At 33.8% G+C, this 19,200-nt stretch overlaps 3 protein-coding genes and 1 pseudogene across 3 annotated transcripts; 2 read left to right on the forward strand and 2 right to left on the reverse strand.

The window, feature by feature from the left end:
- The first annotated feature begins 711 nt into the window (after positions 1-711).
- On the forward strand, positions 712-1,306 carry LOC148789260 (non-specific lipid-transfer protein 2 pseudogene; annotated as a pseudogene).
- A 702-nt stretch (positions 1,307-2,008) lies between these two features.
- On the reverse strand, positions 2,009-4,598 carry LOC105156358 (aerobic coproporphyrinogen-III oxidase (DUF1218)). The gene is made up of 3 exons (XM_011072470.3): positions 4,368-4,598; positions 4,071-4,276; positions 2,009-2,474 (listed from the first exon to the last, which is right to left on the reverse strand). The coding sequence occupies exons 1-3, from the start codon at positions 4,458-4,460 to the stop codon at positions 2,168-2,170; spliced, it is 606 nt and encodes a 201-aa protein (XP_011070772.1). The 5' UTR covers positions 4,461-4,598; the 3' UTR covers positions 2,009-2,167.
- A 4,231-nt stretch (positions 4,599-8,829) lies between these two features.
- On the forward strand, positions 8,830-11,003 carry LOC105156732 (putative glutamine amidotransferase GAT1_2.1). The gene is made up of 4 exons (XM_011072951.3): positions 8,830-9,007; positions 9,369-10,102; positions 10,195-10,401; positions 10,515-11,003. Exons 1-4 carry the CDS (start codon positions 8,920-8,922, stop codon positions 10,776-10,778), a joined length of 1,293 nt encoding a protein of 430 aa, XP_011071253.1. The 5' UTR covers positions 8,830-8,919; the 3' UTR covers positions 10,779-11,003.
- Positions 11,004-12,775: 1,772 nt separating this feature from the next.
- LOC105156360 (uncharacterized) lies at positions 12,776-17,267 on the reverse strand. Its single transcript, XM_011072471.3, has 6 exons — positions 16,630-17,267; positions 15,728-15,939; positions 14,295-14,586; positions 14,106-14,191; positions 13,926-14,017; positions 12,776-13,668 (listed from the first exon to the last, which is right to left on the reverse strand). The coding sequence occupies exons 1-6, from the start codon at positions 16,903-16,905 to the stop codon at positions 13,436-13,438; spliced, it is 1,191 nt and encodes a 396-aa protein (XP_011070773.1). The 5' UTR covers positions 16,906-17,267; the 3' UTR covers positions 12,776-13,435.
- Between the last annotated feature and the right edge of the window lie 1,933 nt (positions 17,268-19,200).

A 19,200-nucleotide genomic window follows, 5' to 3' on the forward strand; every position in this document is an offset into this window, starting at 1 on the left:
GTAATTTTGTCTAAAACACATCTATTATAACAAAGAAATATTCACACAACAAGATTCACATGTTTTTATTTGGATTCGAAATCAATTTTATTTGTCTGACCTGTATATGCGCATTTTGAATCTTTGATGAAGAAACACATGGCATAATTTGGTATAGATCATACTGCATGTCAAAAACTATAAATACCCAACATTTTTGTTGAATTTTTAAATTGCCACAAGACCTATTTATACAACCTCCATTGTACTCGTTGTTGATTTGGCCGTCAAATGTCTTGATCAAAGACAGATCCAGCACCTCTACTCTTGTTGTGATATCAGAGTTTTGACCACATACAAAATCTATAACATTAGAAATTATAATTCAGATTGAGTTTGCCAAGATTTGAATTAATTACATGACAACTTCAATATATTTACCGTATAATTGGAATACAATTTAAGAAAAGTGATCAATTCTTTAATAAGTATATCGTACTTGTTATGTGATTAGTTTCGTTGGACTAATTTTCCAATTATAAGTTGGAGGGATCTGCTATACTCTTGATTTGCATGTGTGATGCTAAGTACAAAGTAGTATATTACTTTAAAACGGAAGATTTGAAGTGCCACTTATACCACTTGTAACAATTAAATAAAACAAATTTATAAAAGTTGAATAGTTCCCTTTGCCTTCTCATCATGCTATCTCCATCTATAAATTCGGATGCAAACCAAATCTTTCCCCACACATCTCCTTCTACCTCTTTACACTCCTAATCCCATCCCCTCCACCTCCCTATTACGCACACACACAAAGATGAACTGCAAAGCAGCATCCCTGGCTATTTGTGTAGCACTCTTGATGCTGCTTAGCGAGGTTGAGGTGACGAGAGCAGTGACTTGCAACCCGATCCAGCTGAGCCCGTGCGCAGCTGCAATCACTTCCACCAACACCCCAAGTGCTGCATGCTGTGCCAAGATAAAGGAGCAGAGACCTTGCCTTTGCCAGTACATGAAGAACCCCACTCTTCAGAAGTTCATCAACTCTCCCGGTGCCAAAAAAGTTGCCAGTTCTTGTGGCACCCCATTTCCCAGATGCTGAAACTCTGTCTTATCCTATATCAGTATCAGTCTCAAGTGATATTCCCATTTCCAGTTGCTAAATTCTATGTCGTTGAAATACACTAGTAGCTTTTTTCTCCATGACGATCTATATAGTATGACGAGTCTGCTGTTTAATTACTGATCAGTACTAGTACTTCCTTGTTTGGTGCTTGTAAACTTTGGTATATGTTATGTTAATGGAAATTCGCGTTTTACATTAGTTTGTTCGTGCATTGCAGATTATGCAACTGACAATGTTGTCGTGCTGAATCACCATGGTTTCTGTCAATCTTCAGAAAATCTTAACTCGGCTAGATTGCCTTTCTTCCTCTATTAGTTCGTATAACCATTCCATAATCGTAATTTTCCTTAATCTTTAAACAGACATAGCTTAAATGAGAACCATAGGTGTCAACAGTTATCTAACTGAGGTCTTGAAAAACTTTTACTTGTAACTGGCAGAGGGTGTAATGGGATTCAGACAAATATAACCAATAACAGAACATCATGAATGATCCATCTTGCAGAAGCATGAAGCCAATAGGAGATCAAAAATGGTATGCCAACAGATAAAGTTCATGAAAAGCAAGACTTTCGGCAGAAGACTTGGACCCCAAATATGCACACATTGTATGAAATAGATTACCATTTTCTTTCACTTGATAGAAGCAGATGTCAAAATATCCCATCTGAAACAGAATCACTCTTCAGCTTTTCTACATTTGGTGACATCTATGCCTTTTGATTTTGTTTCAAGCAGGACTCAACTGCCATAATCTTATTAAAGAAGTATGGCTCTTGTGATACACCCCTTCTTTATTTCTGTACAAGGCCCTTCCTTTAGTTTCTTGCAACATGAAAATCTGGTTTAACAAAGTTCCGCAGTTCTAACAAAAGAGATTAAACTAAAGAAGGGAAAATCTTGAAATGCAAGAACCATATATTTTTTTATCGCAAAGTAGGCTTTCTACAACAAGATATCTATAGATACTCCAATAAGTTACATATTAGAGTTCACAGCTCTTTGTGTTCACTCCACGTCGTAAACAAAACTCCTAACAACAATCTCGAAGAACCAGATTCAGACTTTTCCAGATTGACTGTCCTTCAGCTCGTGTTGATTCTCTGTAAAATTTGAAGAGGTCATCCCAAGTCCTTCATTGTGGTGCTTTTCCCATCCACCTGTGTCAGCCTTGGAATGGCTCCAGTAATACAAAGTGGAAGCCGCCATTGCTACTAATGTTAGGGCAGCACCAGCAGCAAAGACACCCTTACGAAGAGTGGCACATGACAAGTGCTCCACATGAAAAATTGCTCGATATTTTGTGTGGTAAGCATTTCTAGCTGATCCTGCTAATAAGCATGCCTCTGCAGCAAGAAAGCTAACCCTGTTGGTTTTTTTCGATTTCAATAGAATCGAAGATTTGTTAGTATGTCTGAGAATGTGCAAACATATAAAAAGAAACAGATTCAGAAAGGAAAAAAATCGTAGCAAAGGTATACTGGTACAAGTCAACGCTTGACTTACGTGTCAACTGTCCATATTTGATATAAAATAAATTGGGTTTGACAATTTGCTTAAAAAAGGGAAGGCGCCATGTGATAGTCAACATTGTAGTATCTTATTTAATAGGTTCATTATGCATAAAGTATACCAAGAGCGACAGTGGTTATTACACGAATGTTACAGCTAAAACAAATTTTTGAATGTGAAGGAACCCTTTAATCAAACATGCATGGACGACATAACACCTCTTATGTTATTGACAGCTTTCTTTTCCTGGTCATCCAATGAAAAATTGAACCACCAGCAAGTGAAACATTTTAACATTACAGAGTCCAAAATTACCACTACGACTTACAATTTATGCAGCATTAATTTTTTTCATATAAAGAGAAAAAAGACTACATTCATGCTCAGACGTGGAAGCATGACATGAAAAAGTTGACTGAAACAAGATGAACGTCCAGAATGTTGTCCAGCAGGAGGTGTGATAGATAACATAATTTGATTCATTAGTAACTTCAAATGAACAGCTCTGGAAGGCAACTAAAGTCTTGTTATTCAAGTGAAGGATGAGCAACAAGGTTACCATTCAGGATACAACATATGCCAAAAAGAAGCCCAGTTCTTTCTTCAGTTGGCACTTTGCATGGTTACCAGAAATAGCTTTGTGCAATGCACTGCGATGAGCACCCGGATTCCAGCCAATGCAACCAGGCTTGTTGCTGTAAGGCTGATGCAGATGCTTGATTTATTTTTTGCAGTCACAGTTAACTACTACTTTGCAAACTGAAGTCGTTTTTAACGTGAAGGGGATCAAATAACCGAAGACAGGAAGGCAATTGCCTTCTGATAGTCATTTTAATCATAAGGTTACAATAGTGTGTAACCATTACGACACAAACACAGAATCCTAGTTTACATTACCCAATTGCAAGTCAAAATCAGTATTACTGATTGTAATGCTTAGACCAGTACAAACAACATCGCAGTAGGTTTTCTTATCACACAACAGGTGCTTTCACAGCACAACATATTATAAGATGCAAGCATTTCTCATTTGTAGATCCCTTCTGCTGACTCTCAGTGTCTCAATTTTTACTGAGAGTAGGTGCCCATCCACATTTTCTCACTTCACAGTTGAGTCTAAACTATAAAGTTGACATTTTCATTAGCATTTCTACCTCCAACAACTTCCATCCACTTTTCATTGTAGTAAAATTATGTTTCTGCACAATAATTTTTTTCTTCACAGAAGATGGTCTAAGATGTGTTTCTTTCACACAAAAGAAAAAAGAGAGAAAAAAAAAAAGCTAATCTTCAGGGGATAATTAAGAAATTACCAAATAACAAGTATGACAATCAGAAGCAGCCAAACAAATGGGCTAAAACCCAATATTCCCAAGCAATAATGTAATAATTAGGACAAAATGTAAATAAATAAACTAACTGAATAAGGGGAAAAAAATAGTAAGCTTACCACGAGAAAATGAAGAAGAAAACAGCGCAAGTAGTAGACCTGCCACCCATCATCCCTCTCCCGAAACACAAGCACTTAGTAACGCCGTTAATCAAAGCTTGGGCAATCAACAGCAGGCCAAATGCCGTCAATCCGTACACCGTCGACGCGTCCGTCGCGTACGCACAGTATGTCTTCTCATCGTACTCATCCGGCCGCACCTTTGCCTTGGCACACATAAAAGAAAAAAACAAAGAAAATAAGAAATCCGCGAGAAAATCCATGGAAAAGGGCAAAGAAGTGGAAGAAAATCAGCACCGTGCTACGGCGGCGTTCAGCACCGACAGCAAGTACAAAAGCAAGGAGGTGAAGGGAGATGGTGATTGCAAGAATGGGAACAGAAACTCCCATTGTTCGTTCTACTCTCTTCTTCTGTGTGAATGTGAAGTGATTTGCTTTTTCTTCGAATTATTGGAACTGTAGTCCGAATTGAAGCATTGAAGAGAGAGAGTGAAGGTGGAAAGTAGAGCGCAGCGGTGATTATGGCTTTCTTTCGCCTTTATACTGCTTGCTTTTTTGTGGGATAATACAAAAGAGAAAACGTATTTGCTTTTTGTGTTTTTTCTAAACTAAATTTTTACTTTAATTCCCATAAAATAATTTTATAACACAATCTTACTTTACACTTTATTTTTTTATACATCTTATTGCATTACTTTATACATATATATATATTGCTTTTGTTGCCTCATACTATTTTCTTTTCATTTGTTGATATATAATGTGGTGTGGAGATAGGTTTATTATTCAAACTCAAACTCATTATAATAGCTATTATTCATATCTAAATTTAATATTATTTACATTAGATCCAAATTTGAACTTATACTCAATTAATATTGATGTCTATTGGATTGGATTTGTTAAATTTAATATATTAAATTTGAATAAAAAAAATTTGTTGTATAAGCTTTCAAGTTCGGCTCGAATACGATTTTAATAGTGCACAGATTAAAAATATCAAATTACTCGAATTCGATTCATATTTGATCAAATTAAAACTCGTTTAAACTTGATTAGATTAATAATCAAATCAAATCCAAACATAATTTTCCAAACTCGATAATAATTCAAATAAGTTTAGACAATTATATATTTGATTTGACTCAAATTATTTAGGGCGTGTATTTTAAGAATATATTTTGTATAATCTAGTGATATAGTTCACCAAATTTATAATAGGAAATATATGAGATAGGATTGTGATTTTTTCTTTCAAATTTCTAATATATCTATGTTACTACTTTAAATAAAAAGTCTAAAATTATTAGGTATATTATAAAATTTAACTATACACTGAGTGATATGGCTATTAATTAATAATAGCTCGGCCCAAATTTGATTGTTAGCCCAATTAGGAACAGCGCAAAGGCCCATAAAAGCCCACAAGCATCCAAATGGACTTGGATGGTGCACACGTGGTATGGATCATTACAATTGGGCCACATGTCCGAATGATAGAAATGGGATCTTTAGGGAATGAGTGCTGATGAGTCGTGGAGCATATTCATTATACCAATAATTTAAATTTTTAATTAAATAAAGAAGTAATAAATTATTATTTTTTATATACATATATTTATATTTATAGGATTCGAACTCTCGAGATAAGTGGAACAAATACAGTAGCAAATACCTTAATCATGTATATATATATATTAAATTTTCACCTTTTTTTTTTTCAATTTGAAAAGTATTTACCTATAAATTTATGAAACTGAGGTGGCTGCCATGATTAATTACCATTCTTTTTAAAAAATAAAGAATAACTTATTATAATCTCAAAAAAAAAAAAAAATCACGGTTGACTTTTTTCAGATAATAGATTATATTTTTATATTTATATTTATTTTTTGCAACATTGTTTATATATCTTACAGCATATAAAAATATTAAATTAAAATCTACTTAAGAATTTTCGTTTCAATAAAATAGAATAACTACATAATTAACTCCCAAAATAAAAGGGAGTATTCTCGGAAGAAATCTCACATCTTAACCGAGTTTCTTATAATATGGTAGATTTGAAGTTTTTCTTATATATAATTAATTTCTATTTCATCAAAATCCAGTATTAATTAGGTCAACATTGCAATTAAAAAAATAAGCATTATTAATAATGATAAAATTATTAAATGATCAATCACATGTATTCCAAAAAAACTAAAAAGTTTAAATCAAGATCAGCAAAGAAAGCTCACTCAATACAGGTGTACACTTATTTAAAGAAGACGTGACGGACTCTTGGACAAAAAAAAATATTTATTGAAACTATTACATCAAATGAGGATGCTCGTCCAAAAAAAAAATATTAACACAATAAAATAATAATTCAACATCTACTTCAAAAAAACACACCATGAGAATAGTATGGGATGTCGCATTATTTATGTTTTTATTTTTCAGGTTGAATTATAACGTGATTAAATTTGTATGGCATTTAATTTCTCCATACATATCCCATTTCTAATTAATGTACTCATAATATATTAATTTATGGTTGGTACAAAACAGATGCATCTGATCCAGGTATATATTCTCTAATACATCATATTATTTTCTTGATCAAAAATTTTGAATCTGTTTGAAGCCTCACGATCAAGAGTTTGTACATGAGTTCCAGTTCTATGGATGTCGTTTGTTTTTAATGATAGTATGTTGTTTCTTTGTTTGTTTTGAATTTTTTTATTGATTTAGAAATATTAATCTATTACGTACTGAATTATAATAATAGTATGTTGGTTGATTTAAATATTAATATATTTTTTTTATAAAAAAAAAATCATGAGTATGCACACAAGTTAGAGATGACCGTCATAGCGTCCGAACATTTTCATAATATTTGGATGTGTGTTTTGAGTGTTTTCTTTTGCGTTTTGGAAATAGAGAGAGAGAAATAGAGATAAATAAGTGTGTGTTGAAAATAGATGGTATGTTTGGATTTGTATTTTAAGGTAATTTAAACTATTTTAAAATAAGTGGTGTAGGTTTGATATTGGGATTTGGGAGATAAAAATTACTGTTCATTATCAAATCATATATCTTTTATATATATATTTTTATATATATATATTGTATCTTTAATATGGTATTTTTTTAAGACAAAAATAACTGTTTATTGTCAAATCATGTCTCTTTTATATTATATATATAGGAGTATACATATATATTATATATAAAAAGATAAAAAATAAAAAAACACACAAATAAAATATAAAAACACAAAATAAATATTGGTATATTTTATCTTATCTCAGAAACTGCAAAAACATGAAACCAAACATAGTGTTTCAATATGATGATTGCTTTGTGGAAACATAAATATTAAAATAGAACATAAGAATGGCAATGGATATGGGTCGAGTATCATTGGAAGATGGCAATCAATTAATATGGCTTAAATTTCGGTCATTTTTTTCCTTTTTTTATAAAAAAAGGTTTATTTCAATATTAATAAATTGAGCACTACATTAATTTAATAAATAAACTACAATAATTTATATTAAGTGAGATAAATACTCATATTTTTAATAAAATTTAAATTTATGACCTCAAACTTATTTATAAGATCTCAATCTTAACCATTAGAGTAAATATTGCTGGTAAAATTCGGTCCTAAGTTTGAGTCCATAAACTGATTGAACAATTTGTTGATAGGTAGAGGTCTTGACCAATGTGTCTTGATTACATAAGTAAATATTATATATACTTATATATATATGAAATTGATTTAGCCATTTTCAAAAAAAGAAGAGAAAAAAAAATGATTTAGCCCAACCCAACTTAATCACATATTGAGTAAATTATATTGAATTTGTTTGATATGTAATTGTAAAGAATAAAATTATTATTTGATATATTTGCCTATATTAAACCACTCGCATAACAAATATAATACAATTATCAATAAGGCCTAATTCAATTAGTAAAATTGAGGTACCATAACTCTAATTAAGATTATGGGCTCGTACCCCATCAAAGAGTGGGATGTTATTTTACTTTAAAATTAAATATAGTTCTATTTTAATAATAGGTGTTGATTTGATATAGTTACATGATGTTGAGGATTAGTATATAATTGTCATAGTTGTCGGTAGTTGTTAAATATAAAGATTTGATATTAATAATTATAATCGACTTATTTAAAAAAATAATAATTCATCATTGTCACTTCGAAGAAACAAGTGTAATTCACTTGTGATTAAATCGAACTTAAACTCGTATTCCAGTTATCCATTTGTATAAAAAAAAATTAAATAAAATAAATAACATAATCTTTATATTACACTATATAAAATATTACATAAATTAAAGATGCAACAGAATTCAAAATAAAAAAACCAATCGGATATAAAACATTGCATATGCATCATTATTGATATGATTAGTTGAAATGGATGAAATCAAAATTAGAATTCATGTACCATATATATATATATATATATATATATATATAGAGAGAGAGAGAGAGAGAGCATATAAATTGTATATATTTCCGGATATACTCATCCACATCAGCATTTAATGGAGGCTTTGACTTCTCAGCAGATATACTTTAATAAGATAATCCTATGTATTTATGTATTTGTTTAACTTACCATTCCTAACGTGGCTACATATTTTACGAAACATCCGCGGCGTCATGTCTACATTCCTTATCTGTCCATTCTTTGAATTTCATCGCATGCACGTATAAATAGCTGTGTTTCTGCTACGCACAATCTAAGTCCAAATTCAAACCTACTTCGACTTGAATATCTCCATCTTCCCCTTTTCATCCCTTTTCTTGGAAAGGTTTACTTCATTGACAATGACCGCGGATCTGTCAGCTATCCTCCCTAGGGTTCTTATCGTCTCTCGTCGGACTGTTCGCAAGAACAAGTTTGTTGATTTTGTTGGTATGTTTCGTGGCTTAAAAATACATGTACCCATGTTGTGTAATTGTCTGCTTATGTGTATGTCCATGCATGTACCCAAAATTAACTTTAATTTCTCCGATCGTTTAAATAATGTAGTTTCTCTTTCCTGGTAGTTCTTGTGATAAACCCTGAATTATTCATCACATTCTGCTTTCTTGCAGTTATACTGATAGATTTCTTGGTAGGTTAAGCATTTCCGTTGTTCCTTTCAGTTTTTACCGTATTTTTGCTTCATTGTTTTCTAAGTTTCTTGTTAGTTCGAATGTGAAAGTTTGTTCTCTGACGGTTTTACTGATTTTTCGACGATTTTTGACATGATATTCGACGTGTCAATGAGCAGGAGAGTATCATCTTGATCTCATAGTGAACTATGGAGCAGCACCAGTCATCGTGCCGCGAGTCAGCGGAGTTCATATGCTGTTAGACAGCTTTGAGCCTATTCATGGCGTTCTTCTTTGCGAGGGCGAAGACATAGATCCGTCCCTTTATGATGCAGAGCTGACGGGTCTTTCTGAGGAAGATATCGAAGAAATTAGGAAATTACACGCGAGCGACACAGCCATTGATCGAGAGAAAGACTCAATCGAGCTAAGACTGGCGAAGCTTTGTCTGGAGAGGAACATACCATACTTAGGCATATGCAGAGGTTCACAGATACTTAATGTAGCCTGTGGGGGGACACTTTATCAGGACATTGAGACAGAACTGTCCAAGAAATGTGCTGCTGAGGAAAACAAGGTGGTTCATATGAACTACGAGAACTATGATGGCCACAGGCATGTTGTCACATTGGTGGAAAATACACCTCTTCATGAATGGTTTAAGGATAGTTTGGAAAATGGGAAAATGGAAATTTCTGTGAATAGTTATCACCACCAGGGCGTGAAGCGGTTAGCTCATCGTTTTGTTCCGATGGCTTTCGCACCTGATGGTCTGATTGAAGGATTTTACGACCCTGATGCATATAATCCTGATGAAGGGAAGTTCATCATGGGGCTTCAGTTTCATCCAGAACGCATGAGAGATCAAGAATGTGATGTCTTTGATTATCCGGGATGTGCAGCTGCATACCGGGTATGTAAATTCTTCACCTGTTTAGTCCATTTTGCTATAAAAAGGGAAAATTTTATCAATATGGAAGGTTGTTTGATATATTGCTGTTGCAGGAATTCGTGAAAGCTGTGACAGCTTATGAGAAAAGGCTCAGAGGCTCAACAAATGTTTCGAAGCGTTTGAAATTCGAAGGGGAATTGGAGAAGAAGAAGAGGAGTATAGTACGAAGTTTCTCGATTGCAAAGAACATGTATAGAAGTGGATGCGAAAGGTTTTCGCCCAACGACTCTGAACTTGAAGCCGGAGCTGAGTTTCTTGAGGTACTAATTTACAATTAACATTTTTGGACATTGTGATATTGATCTCATGATCATTAGAGTGGCTGTGTGTTGATGTTCACTTATGACCGCTATCCAAACTACTTGAAATACAGGCGAATACAGCGTTAAGCCTGCAGCAAGAGAACAGACTGAAGCAGATGGGGGCAACGGTAAGAAACGCCTCAGCCTACATCAACAGATTGCAGATGAACGATGACAAGGAGAAGGCTGCAAGAGCTATAATGGGGAAAATGTCGATTGAGCAGTTGTCGGACATGGTGTCCTTTTACCACAAGATGGGGCAGATGTGCTCTGAGGTGTTGGAGAGGAAGCTTAAGAGCCTCATGAGGAGTGAAGTTGCTGCTCAATTGTGTTAATCAGCAAAATTCTGCTTACATATATCTCATTGTAATTCATCTTCTTTTCTTGTTTTGTAAGGAAATGGAAGTGTTATCTCGCGAGGCTTAGTCCACTGTCAATACATGGTATAACTAAGTTGTTACACATAGGTCTGGATATGATTACAAGAGTTTAAATGTAAACTATAGAGATGTAGCCTGTACAAGTTGAATGTTGGTTGGCTCTAAGTTCATCTGCCTCAATACTAATTCTAATTATGATTTGTCAAAAAATTTTAATAAATTATTAATTAAAAATCCAAATAAATTAATTAATAATTTAGTTTCGAATTAAAATTTATAACATTTACATATATTTAAGATGAAAAATGCCAATAAATAATGATATTGAAGCTCAATAAAAGTATAAAAAGGAATCTCCGGATATAGAGCATATCCATGTGCCTCGAGTCTAAAACAAATCAAAGACCTTTTGCCACGATGAAGCGCAAAGGTTCCACAATTTCCTTGGTCTCAAAGCCTTGATACCATTTCAAAGTGACTAGTTACTTCACAAGATTGGAGTGGTTTAAACGTTTGAATCCAAGACAAACTTCTGGGTTCTAGTTTGAGAAGAGAATAAGGGATAATCTTCATTTTTAGAGATTGTAATTCTTTTTTATTTATATTTATAAAATTCATTTAAAAATATACTTTTGGTATTATAATTATTTTTTGGACTTGAAATTGTGTGAGCAGTAATTCTCTTGGATCTACGTTCTGAACATCCGAGAAGCAGACATGATTTGCGAATCTCATGACCTCCCCAACATTTCATCCGTGTTCTCTTTATCACAACTGGCGATTTTGCTCTTTATCATCAATCTAATGCTCTTTATAATTTTATGATATAAACGGAAGCGTCAAATCATTATTATTAATAAATTTACTTTTATGCTCCTGTCTTTATTAAAGAAATAAAAATTGATGAACACGTCTCTCCATTTGTTCTTGTCTTTTCACACTTTCTTCCACAGATCCTTCAATACCAATGGGTATTCTTTCTTCATAAAGGTAAGAGATATTCTCTACAAGACATCTACGCAAATGAATAGGTCATTTTCAACACCAGCTATTCAACTTTAATTATAACCCACCACCATCTTAATTGCAAGGGAGGAGATCTGTATACCAATTGAATTTCCTTTGCTCATCACAATGGTTTCTTTGAATCTTCAACAATTGGCTAACACTAAACTAGGTCTAAGAAGATGTCTCATTTTCCATAGTTGATTGAGGATGGAATCAAGAATAAGAGATGAAGTTGGGGTTTTTACATTTGGGAGAATTCATCAATTTGAAAGAAAAAATGTGCGGTGGTTGTAATTTTGGTTTCTATAAGGACATAATAGAATTATCCAAAACAAGTTGAGGATAAACACATGTCCAAAAACACCATTAAGCTGCAAAAATTGATCCTTTCGTACTTTTAGATTATAACTGAAATCAGCTTAGTTTGAAGTTATTTCCGAGAAAGTAGTTGAAAAAAATGGCAGGCTCCTTATTTGAGCATAAAGCCATCAGATTTTTCCAACCCCTAAACTCGCCCTAAAAGTTAAAACTCTTCTTTCCGCGCTCAAAAAGCTCCAACTGAGAAGATGATACGACTGACACCCATATTTGAATAGAGGGGGACCGACCAATGCGGGGACAATTTATAGGTGGTACAACACGTGCTCAGAAAGCGGGGATAGGTGCAGAAACAGAACGGTGAGTCGCATTATTAAATTAAAGGTAGTGCAGTAGAAAGCGCATGCAGCACAAAGCAGACAATTTGGTGTTGAATGCAAGCAAAAGGAATGCACCCTTATAATCCCATTAGCATTAGGACGGACTACTGTCACAAAAACACAGAAAGAATATAATAAAACACCCTTATAATCCCATTAGCATTAGGACGGACTACTGTCACAAAAACACAGAAAGAATATAATAAAAAGCAGCACGAAAATAACATAACAAGACAGTAGGCAAACTATACCTAACCTCCAGTTCATTAGTCTACATTTCTTAAAACGGTCACAGTCAAGCATGGGAAAATTAGTATACATAAACATGGGGCAATATTCGCTCACCCATCATCCTCATTTTCTATCAAAATCCCCTTAATCTGCAGAGATAAATCATTACCACCTACAACTGAACATCAGGACAGAAAAAATAGCCTGTTCTATTTGCAATATTAAGAGAAAACAAAGGAAAAATGTGAAAAGAAAATATTAGTACAGTTTTTTAAACACTAAAATGCTGCATGCCTCATTTCATCAGATATATATATATATCCACTGCAACCTCCTAAGCCTGTGGCTCCAGCAAATCTTGACCTTAGTCCACCCTCCAACCCATTCGGTGGAACTCTCGACTTCTTCCCTTCATAGAGATTCTTTTTCTTTTTTTCCTTTTTCCCTTTTTTTTGGTTTTCTTTTCTTTTCTTTTTTTTTTTTCTTTTTTTTTTGGTGCATTATCAGTTTTGCCTTTTAACTCATGATTTTTCACAACAGCACCATTTTCGAAGACAACAGCACTTGCTCGCTCAACTCTCTCACAGAATCTGGTGTGTGGTAACATCAAACTAATGATGGATTCCTTTCCTCCTTGGAACAAATGCCATGATAAGAGGGAAGCAATCTAAATATCTACCTACGGCAGAAGAAACTGAAATCAGGGTGATTGACCTGTAGTAAAGTTAGCCAATTATCGGCAGCTTGCAAGAGAGAGCTTGCCAACTGGCGCTGATGTCCTGTATTTGGAGTCCATAGTGACCCTTTATATTTATATGAAGCAAGGCCAAATACTGGAAGTGAAATCTGTGGAACGCCATCGCTCTCAGCTGGGTACGTCACAACTGGAGGATGCATGACTTCGCTTCCTGCAAAAGCGTAAAGGAGAGTCAAATGCAAGAAATAAGAAGAGAAAGTAAGTGAGTTCAACTTCAGGTAACAAATCAAAGGCAATGAACTGCCTCAGGAATAACAACAAATGTGTCCAGAAAACAAGAAGAGACTTGAAGACAAAAATCCTTTATTATGACAAGCACTTAAAACTAACATCATGGATTTTCTACACATGCATGCAGATATACCAAAAGGCTTGTACACATTCACACAAGATAGAGAGTTCAGCTACCTGTCATTGGTGTATGAAGAGAATGGAAGGTCAGAAAGCAAGCATCAAGATCTCTTAGAGTTGGTCCCGTCGGTATTCTGTAAATGGGGTACCTACAAAGTAATTATTTCCCATTAGGTTAGTGATCCGCATCATTCATCCACCAAGGACAGAGTGAATGCATCTTAAAATCAAGGATACCATGCAACAGAAATCCAACTAGATGGAAGTAGATCGCAACTCCTAAGTGTTTTCAGTTCGGGGAAATGGACCGCGAGATCAGCTATCTGTGAAATTTTCAGGAGAGCAAGGCGGAAGGGTAAGGGTTAGCAGAGTATAATCATTTGAGGCAAATATAACCAGGCATTCAAGGTGAAATAGAAAAGAAACCTTGTTTGCCAGAGGTTCCCTACAATACGGTTGGTCACGTTCAAGATACTCAAACAACAAGCAACCATGTGGATTTCCAGATTCACATTCATCACTAGAAAACCCTTCTTGAAATGCCAAATGCTGCTCTCTCAATGACAACTTATCTACTCTAAGCGAAATATCACTTGTTTGGAGATAGTTCAGTTGCTCCCTAGAATAATTCAAGCCACCCCTATCTTGTTCACTATCACTGCTTCCTTCACTACTAGAATCCCTAAAAGATTCACCATCACTTTCTTCACCAAGTCGCCTGCCACACAAAGGAAAAATAAGACTCTGATCAAGATTTTTTTAATATAACTGACAGTCGGTTATTGCTGTAACTGAAAAAATTATATAGGGCTGAAGATGTAAAATACAGACATGATGGTGGCATTAACCACAACTGCAACAGATAAGATTTGGACCATGCGACTTCGACATGGATGCATAGTACTAAAGAACCTGAATATGCATGTTCAAGTGCTACAATGATACGGACAAGGACATAATATTTAGCAACAATTTCACAACCAAAATTACCATAAAGGTGCCTAAATATAATGCCCAAGCAAATGTTATGAGTCAGATGCTTCTTCATGGATATTCCCTTAATAGGGCACTTAGATGTACAAAACTATAAAGACACAAAAACAGGAAACAATTTTATATTAAAGATCCCAAGATGTTGATATGTTTTTTGAGAATAGATTGTTGAGCATAAAATGGAGTCAGCACCATAGATGTCGCAACAGCCAGGAAAAGAATGAGCCAAATTGAGACACAGTCGATATATTGATAACTAGGTTTTGAAAGAGGATAATATGCAACCAAGTTACAGCAATCATCAAGAAGCATGATATTATAAAATCTGATATAGTCAAAGATAAAACCAACTAGAAAACTTCATTCTATTTCCAGTTAAGACAAGCCCCACAAATACCAAGATTTTGTTTTCAGTTTCTTCATAAAAATGCTAAAAAACAAAATATAGGAGAACATGTGCAGGCACCAGTGGCAAGGGGTGGGGTGGATCCTCATGCATGGGGCCATGGGCTAGCACAAAAGAAGAGTATGAACTATTAAACAACATAAATTAAGAAGATAAACTGCAGCAACAGTTTGGCTAACACTTGAACTGCTGGGAGAGGCAGGGTCTTGTCAGAGTATTATTGAAGAGCATAAAACAATAATTCCAATAGAGCAATAAGAAAAGGCCACAGTAAGAATCCTATAACTTTCATGGTTTCACCCATGACCCATATAATCAGCATGTGCACATAATGAAGCACAAGCACCAGTGTATCTTCATTCTCCCATTCTTTTTCTTGAAAAGATCAACTAGATAGCGCTGAACCATGCACGCTACACGGACTAAACTCTGGGTAATGCATGACCAAAAAGATGGATACCTTAATTTTGCGGTACTCTTTGATGGGTCAGCGTACAGTTGTAGCCCAGACAAATAAGGTACATAATACTGAACCACGCCATCACGGTCGTTCAATATTATAGGAACTCCAACACCATAAGCACTCCATTCCTTGAATGATTCCCATAAATCACTTAGCACGAAGAAGGGCTGAAACTCTACATCACAAGTTCTCCAACTCCTCACTGTCATCTGTGACATCCAACAGAATATTCAAATAAAACCATCTCATCTGCAAAGATATCAGAACTATTAACAAAACTCAAGTGTTTTCAAGATTACAACAGGCTGATGGCAACATAATTCACACGTCCAGAGCAAATTGATTCTCACTCAAACAGCAATGCGCTGGCCTCCAATAATGATTGCTCACTCACAAATTGTAGACTAAAACTCTCAAATAATTTTCCCATAAAGACTGTTGTTACGTTGGTCCACCCAAACAGAGTGAATTGTTTTCAAAAATATTAACACAGCATTATATTCAGCACAGAGCGTTAAAACTCGATTCCCAGTCTTGTACCACAAGCCAAACATTTAAACTCACATACTTACAAATTTTCAATCATTACTGACATAAGAAAACCCAAAACCTTCGATGTTAGAAAAGATTAATCGCCAGATTTCATCATAATAGGTAAATGCTAACTCCAAAAAAAGGATTCGGACAAACAGAAGAAAAAATTACCACGTTCAACAAAAACCAATTAGTATCACCACTGTAGCACTATTTATCCTTCCCTCGGGTTAAACGCAGAAACCTCAATATAACCAAACAACACCCCATCGTAATAATAGATAAGATCGCCAATAATCTGCACAAATATTAAGATTCACATACTAGGGTTTTTCTCATTCACCCTTATCAGAAAATAAACAAACCTTGGATAAATACTGCGCTGGTACCGTAGGCGTGACTGATTCCAAGAACCTCTCCAGATTACACAAAGGCGATGATTCTGACACCGGCGGTGAAGCCGGAACCTCCGCCTTCGACTTTTCAAGCGGCGGCTCATCAGACCGGCCCCTCGAACGGCTCGAGGTGACGTCACTCTGAGCCCTCCGCAAATAATCTTGACTCAGGCGAGCCCTCGCCGCGCTGTAAAACCGATCCTCGCCATTTCTACTCCTATTGAACTGCAACCCTGCCCCCAACATATTGTCAACCCAAAAACCCTAATCTACCGATACAATTATCTATTCCTAAATCAACAAAGCCTCAACCCTCTACGCGGAAAACCCCTTTCTCCTCTAATACCTATCCTTCTGTTTATATATATAAATTTATTCAAAACAAAAATTTGTGAGTTTATCTTAATATGGTTGATCAGTAAATGCTTCCGCTAGATATAGGGGATCAAATCCGCGGATATCGTCGACGAATTGTGAAGATTATATACTAGTCGGATCAAAACTGTTCTGCAGATAGAGAGAAGCACATGTATGTATGTATAGGTGTATGTATAGAGAGAGAGACAGAGGGGGGGAGGAAAAATGTATGGGTATAAGAAGATGTGAAGAAGAGATCAAAAGTTAAAAGTTAAAAATTAAATGATTTATATTTATCAGAAGAGAGATAAAAAACTATTTAAAAAGGGTGTTGGGGTTGGAGAGGGAATACTTTTTCAATTACTCACTGTAGAAAGGTACAGCTTCTAAAAGACGCATTTACCACCGGTTTCAAATTTATTTGCATTTCTGTCAAATTTATATAATTTTATATTTTAAGTTACACTCATAAATTAAATAATTTTATTTAATTTAAATCATCGATAAGTTAAGAATTAAATAATTTTATTTATTTCGTATGTTTGATGCTTTGCTTGTTCGATATAGAAAGTTATATAAATTTGACACAAATTTATATATATATATATAAACAGAAGATTTTTAAATAGTTCATCCATATATAGTAGTTAAAAAAACATCTTAAAGGGTTTAGTAGCATGTGGATTCTATTAGTTGAACGAATTTTTTTTATTTATATCCATTTAATTAATTAAATCAGGTAAAATAAGATAAACACTGATATATTTGATGTAATTTAAATTCATAATTTCAAACTTATTTTATGGGACTCTAACCTTAGTCACACTCATTAAACCAAGATGTTATTGGTCCAATTAAACGATGTTATTAGAATATATATTACAGATATAATTATAAAAGTATTTGAAACTAAATATGAATTTATTTGTTTAATCACATTGTTGTGGGTTTGGGTGAAAAAATATGGATAATTACATTTACATCCCCTATGGTCTGTTTATACAAATTATTCTTATCTTTTAGATAATTACACATATACCCACCAAAATACCATTATCACTTACACAAACCACCCCTTATTTTTTTAAAAAATTACACATATACTTTAAAAGTATTAACATCATTACACTAACTATCCCTATTTTTTTTGCTGTCAAGGATAGTATCTATAATTAAGCAAAAAATATAATAAATTTGTATAAATACTTCATAGGTAAAGAGTGTAAATATAATTATCCCTAACATTGAATGGAGTGATTAAAAATGCTCTCCTGGCAACCCTTTGTTTTTGTTTGTTTGGTATAATAAATTAGTTGTCAAAATCAGGCACTAAACTAAATTGTTTGAGAAGATATAACCAAAAGATTTGGTTCAATTTAAAGAATTTTCTCAATCACACAAAACACAGCTTCATTGTTATTGCATTCCCGCGTTTCTCATGTGACTACCACTGAATAATTAATTTAAATATTTCAATTTGGAAAAAGCTATTTAGTTTACCAATTTGAAATTATCTCAAATAAAATATTTAAATTCAAGTGCAACTTAAGGGTTTTTTTCTTTTTTTTTTTAATTTTTTTCTATATGTGGAGTTTCATATATATATTTTTAACTATTTCAGATCAACATTGAAAAATTCTGATTTTAAGACAAAATATAAAACAATCAACTCAATTTTTACTATGATATTTAAGGGCCGATGTTTGTGACCTTAATTAGTTAGAACCAACCTTTTCTAATAAAATGGTGGTACATTTGGTTTCGTTATTAATATGATGATTGTATTGGTGACTAGTTTTTAATTATTATTGTAAGCTATCCGTTGAGATATTATATAAAAGATAATAATTTTTTTTAGATTAGTCGTAATTATAAATATATTTTTATTATTTAAAAAATACTAATATTCTCTATAATTGTTAGCACATTAATAGGTTGTCATAAAGAAATAATTATTAGGACACTTATGATTTTATATGAATATTTATAATTTTTTAAATAATAAAAAATATTTATAATCATGATAAATTTAAAAAGGGTTGGTTGCAATTTACGGTAAGCTAAAATGAATATACAATTTAGGTAAATGAAAATGAAGGAGAGGTGCAATGGAATGGGAAGGGTAGTAGGGAATGACACGTGGGGATGACCATTTTTATGGGTTAGCATATGCTAACCGACCCA

Source organism: Sesamum indicum, linkage group LG2 (genome assembly GCF_026168435.1).
Source record: "Sesamum indicum cultivar Baizhima isolate 11 linkage group LG2, ASM2616843v1, whole genome shotgun sequence".
Taxonomy (NCBI): Eukaryota; Viridiplantae; Streptophyta; class Magnoliopsida; order Lamiales; family Pedaliaceae; genus Sesamum; species Sesamum indicum.

What these genes read in the sequence shown, in the direction of transcription:
- LOC105156732 (XM_011072951.3), top strand. Translation starts at nt 8,920, where the DNA reads ATGACCGCGGATCTGTCAGCTATCCTCCCTAGGGTTCTTATCGTCTCT. An exon ending in GATGTGCAGCTGCATACCGG is followed by an intron (nt 10,103 to 10,194) that starts GTATGTAAATTC and finishes TTGCTGTTGCAG; the next exon opens with GAATTCGTGAAAGCTGTGAC. An exon ending in CCGGAGCTGAGTTTCTTGAG is followed by an intron (nt 10,402 to 10,514) that starts GTACTAATTTAC and finishes CTTGAAATACAG; the next exon opens with GCGAATACAGCGTTAAGCCT.
- LOC105156360 (XM_011072471.3), bottom strand. Translation starts at nt 16,905, where the DNA reads ATGTTGGGGGCAGGGTTGCAGTTCAATAGGAGTAGAAATGGCGAGGAT. An exon ending in AGTTGGATTTCTGTTGCATG is followed by an intron (nt 14,018 to 14,105) that starts GTATCCTTGATT and finishes ATTACTTTGTAG; the next exon opens with GTACCCCATTTACAGAATAC. An exon ending in TCTTCATACACCAATGACAG is followed by an intron (nt 13,669 to 13,925) that starts GTAGCTGAACTC and finishes ACGCTTTTGCAG; the next exon opens with GAAGCGAAGTCATGCATCCT.
- LOC105156358 (XM_011072470.3), bottom strand. Translation starts at nt 4,460, where the DNA reads ATGGGAGTTTCTGTTCCCATTCTTGCAATCACCATCTCCCTTCACCTC. An exon ending in CTGAACGCCGCCGTAGCACG is followed by an intron (nt 4,277 to 4,367) that starts GTGCTGATTTTC and finishes ATGTGTGCCAAG; the next exon opens with GCAAAGGTGCGGCCGGATGA. An exon ending in TTCTTCTTCATTTTCTCGTG is followed by an intron (nt 2,475 to 4,070) that starts GTAAGCTTACTA and finishes AAAAACCAACAG; the next exon opens with GGTTAGCTTTCTTGCTGCAG.